General features: G+C 62.7%; 1 protein-coding gene across 1 annotated transcript; it reads left to right on the top strand.

Moving 5' to 3' along the window:
• Positions 1–517: 517 nt before the first annotated feature.
• On the top strand, positions 518–1,915 carry LOC119293012 (short-chain dehydrogenase TIC 32 B, chloroplastic-like). The gene is made up of 4 exons (XM_037571628.1): positions 518–1,124; positions 1,185–1,399; positions 1,528–1,767; positions 1,880–1,915. The coding sequence occupies exons 1-4, from the start codon at positions 518–520 to the stop codon at positions 1,913–1,915; spliced, it is 1,098 nt and encodes a 365-aa protein (XP_037427525.1).
• Positions 1,916–2,581: the final 666 nt, after the last annotated feature.

Here is a 2,581-nt window from a genome sequence, read left to right as displayed (position 1 = left end):
GGTCGAGTACGCGGAGCTGGAGTCGTCGCGCCATCGCCGTCGATGCCAGCCGGGCCACTAGGAGGCCAGAACGACATCTCACCGCCGCCGTCGACGCCCTCGCCGCCGCCTGCCGGAGTCGCCGACGCCATGGACTAGGGTTCGAGTCGAGTCGAGGGGAGGGGAGGGGAATGGTGCGATCGGGGACGAACAGGTGCGACCGGGCCAGGTTTGGAGAGCAGCGGCTCGTCCTAGTCAGCGCGCGGGCACGCGCCGATTGGCCAGTGTGGCACCTGACGGGTGGGCCTGACTTGTCCGATCAAGCGTCAATACGTATAAAACAGCGTTTTAGGCTTATTTGCAAAAACCTGGAGCAATGTTGGTACTAACACCCAAAATTTAGCAATCGCGGTTCTAATTTACATGTGATGCTCCAATTGTGCTACTTCTGTATAATTAACTCTTGCCAAGCCAGTGTGCGAGTTCCCTGGCCGTGGCTGGCCGGTGGTGCTCTGCTAGCGGAGAGTGGAGACCGAAGATGCTGCAGGAGGCCAGGTACCTGTTGGGCTCCCCGTGTGCCAGCGGGTTCGGCTCCAAGTCCACCGCCGAGGAGGTCACGGCCTCGTGCCCGGACCTGGGCTCCCTCACCGCCATCATCACCGGCGCGACATCGGGGATCGGGGCGGAGACGGCGCGGGTGCTGGCCAAGCGTGGTGCCAGGGTGGTTATTCCGGCGCGGAGCGTCAAGGCGGCCGAGGACATGCACGGGCGCATCCTTGGCAAGTGCCCCGGCGCCGACATCCTCGTGCTGCACCTCGACCTTAGCTCCCTCGCCTCCGTCCGGGAGTTCGCTCGCCGCTTCCTCTCCCTAGGCTTGCCCCTCCACCTCCTCATCAACAACGCCGGCAAGTTCTCCCACGGCCAGCTCGCGCTGTCCGAGGACGGCGTGGAGATGACCTTCGCCACCAACTACCTCGGCCATTTCCTCCTGACGAAGCTGCTGCTGGGGAGGATGGTAGAGACGGCGGCGGCCACGGGGGTGCAGGGCCGCATCGTGAACGTGTCGTCCAGCGTGCACGGATGGTTCCCCGGCGACTGGTCCGACTACCGCATCGCATCTTTCATCCCTGCTTCACCTAACGCTCATTGTTTAGCCGCCGCCGCTAGTAATTAACATTGGCATGTGCACATACGTGCGTCCAGACCCTACGACGCGACGCAGGCCTACGCGGTGTCCAAGCTTGCCAAAGTGCTGCACACCAAGGAGCTCGCTACCCGCCTCCAGGAGATGGGCGCGGACGTGACGGTGAACTGCGTGCACCCGGGCATCGTCAGGACACGCCTCAACCGCGACAGAGAGGGCCTCGTCACTGACCTCGTCTTCGTGCTGCTGTCCAAGCTGCTCAAGACCATCCCACAGGTAACGATTATTCAATTGCTCCATGTCTCTGTCGCTGAGCTCTGTTTGCTTTGTGCCTTGCCCTGGCCTGCTTACGCCGCGCCTGAAGGGAAGGCTCCCTCTTCTTGCTGACGTTGTGCCCCAGGCAGGCTGCGGCGACCACGTGCTACGCAGCGGTGCACCCAAGGCTGGCCGGCGTGTCCGGCCGCTACTTGGCCGACTGCAACGAGGCTCTGCCGTCGCCGGCCGCCGAAAGCCGCAGCGAGGCTGCGCGGCTCTGGCAGGCGTCGGAGGCCACATCTGAGTATCCGACTACTCTACTTTGCTTTGTGTCCATCAACCGTGTAAACATATTCCTCGCTTGGTTTGTTCTGCTGCTTGCCAGGAATGTAACATGCACATACATATTTTAGTGCTAGCCAACTAGTGATCGTGTCACAGACTGATGTGCATCTGCAAGGAAGAGCTGGGACTGTGAGATCCATGTGTATCCAATAATAGGAGATGAATGTTCCTACAAGCTCTCTCACAGCTTAGGCACTCCCGGCCATCGGATCGGTTTGCTTGATGGAAGTTCGGCCGTCGGATCGAGCCGCTGGATGACCTCGGCCGTCGGATCTAGGATGAGCACTATAGGAATGAATAGTTACTCCCGCTTCGTGCCACCACGCGTAAATAGCCTGCCCCGTCGGGGGCATTTTCGTCATTTCACTCACAGGGGGTATAAAAGGGCCGGCTCCCGTGGAGACAACCCTAGCCGGCTCCCCTCCCGCGCGCCTCCTCTCCCCTCCCCTCCCACGCGCCTCCTCTCCTCCTTCCCCGCCGCCGCCCGGCCTCCTCCTTCCACCCCTCCGGCCGGATCCTCTCCCGCTCGCGCCGCCTCCTCCTCCCCACCAGCGCCTCCCTCTCCTCCTTCCCCACCTTCGCCCGGCTTCCTCCTTCCGCCCCTCCGATCTGGCGCCGCCCAAACCCGTATGCCCCGCCCCGGCCCTGGGTCGTACGCCGCCTCCGCCACCGGCAGGAGGGGGCCGCGGTGGCCGCCGCGCAGCCCGATGACCAGGAGCTCCCCGGCGAGCAGCCGTTCCCGTACTAGAAGAAGGTGAGGAATCCACATCTGCTCCTGCTCGACCACGTCCAGATCGAGGGGCACTTGCTTCTGCTCGCTACAGATGTTGGTGTTGGAAATATGCCCTAGAGGCAATA

The sequence above is a fragment of the Triticum dicoccoides genome, chromosome 4B (genome assembly GCF_002162155.2).
Source record: "Triticum dicoccoides isolate Atlit2015 ecotype Zavitan chromosome 4B, WEW_v2.0, whole genome shotgun sequence".
Taxonomy (NCBI): domain Eukaryota; kingdom Viridiplantae; phylum Streptophyta; class Magnoliopsida; order Poales; family Poaceae; genus Triticum; species Triticum dicoccoides.
Note: the sequence above shows the minus strand (reverse complement) of the source record. Positions and strands in the feature narration are given on the sequence as shown.

Excerpts from the sequence above, each read along its gene's own strand:
- LOC119293012 (XM_037571628.1), top strand. The coding sequence starts at position 518 with ATGCTGCAGGAGGCCAGGTACCTGTTGGGCTCCCCGTGTGCCAGCGGG. Across the intron at positions 1,400-1,527 it reads TGCTCAAGACCATCCCACAG|GCTGCGGCGACCACGTGCTA; the intron begins GTAACGATTATT and ends TGCCCCAGGCAG. Across the intron at positions 1,768-1,879 it reads TTCTGCTGCTTGCCAGGAAT|GAGATGAATGTTCCTACAAG; the intron begins GTAACATGCACA and ends ATCCAATAATAG.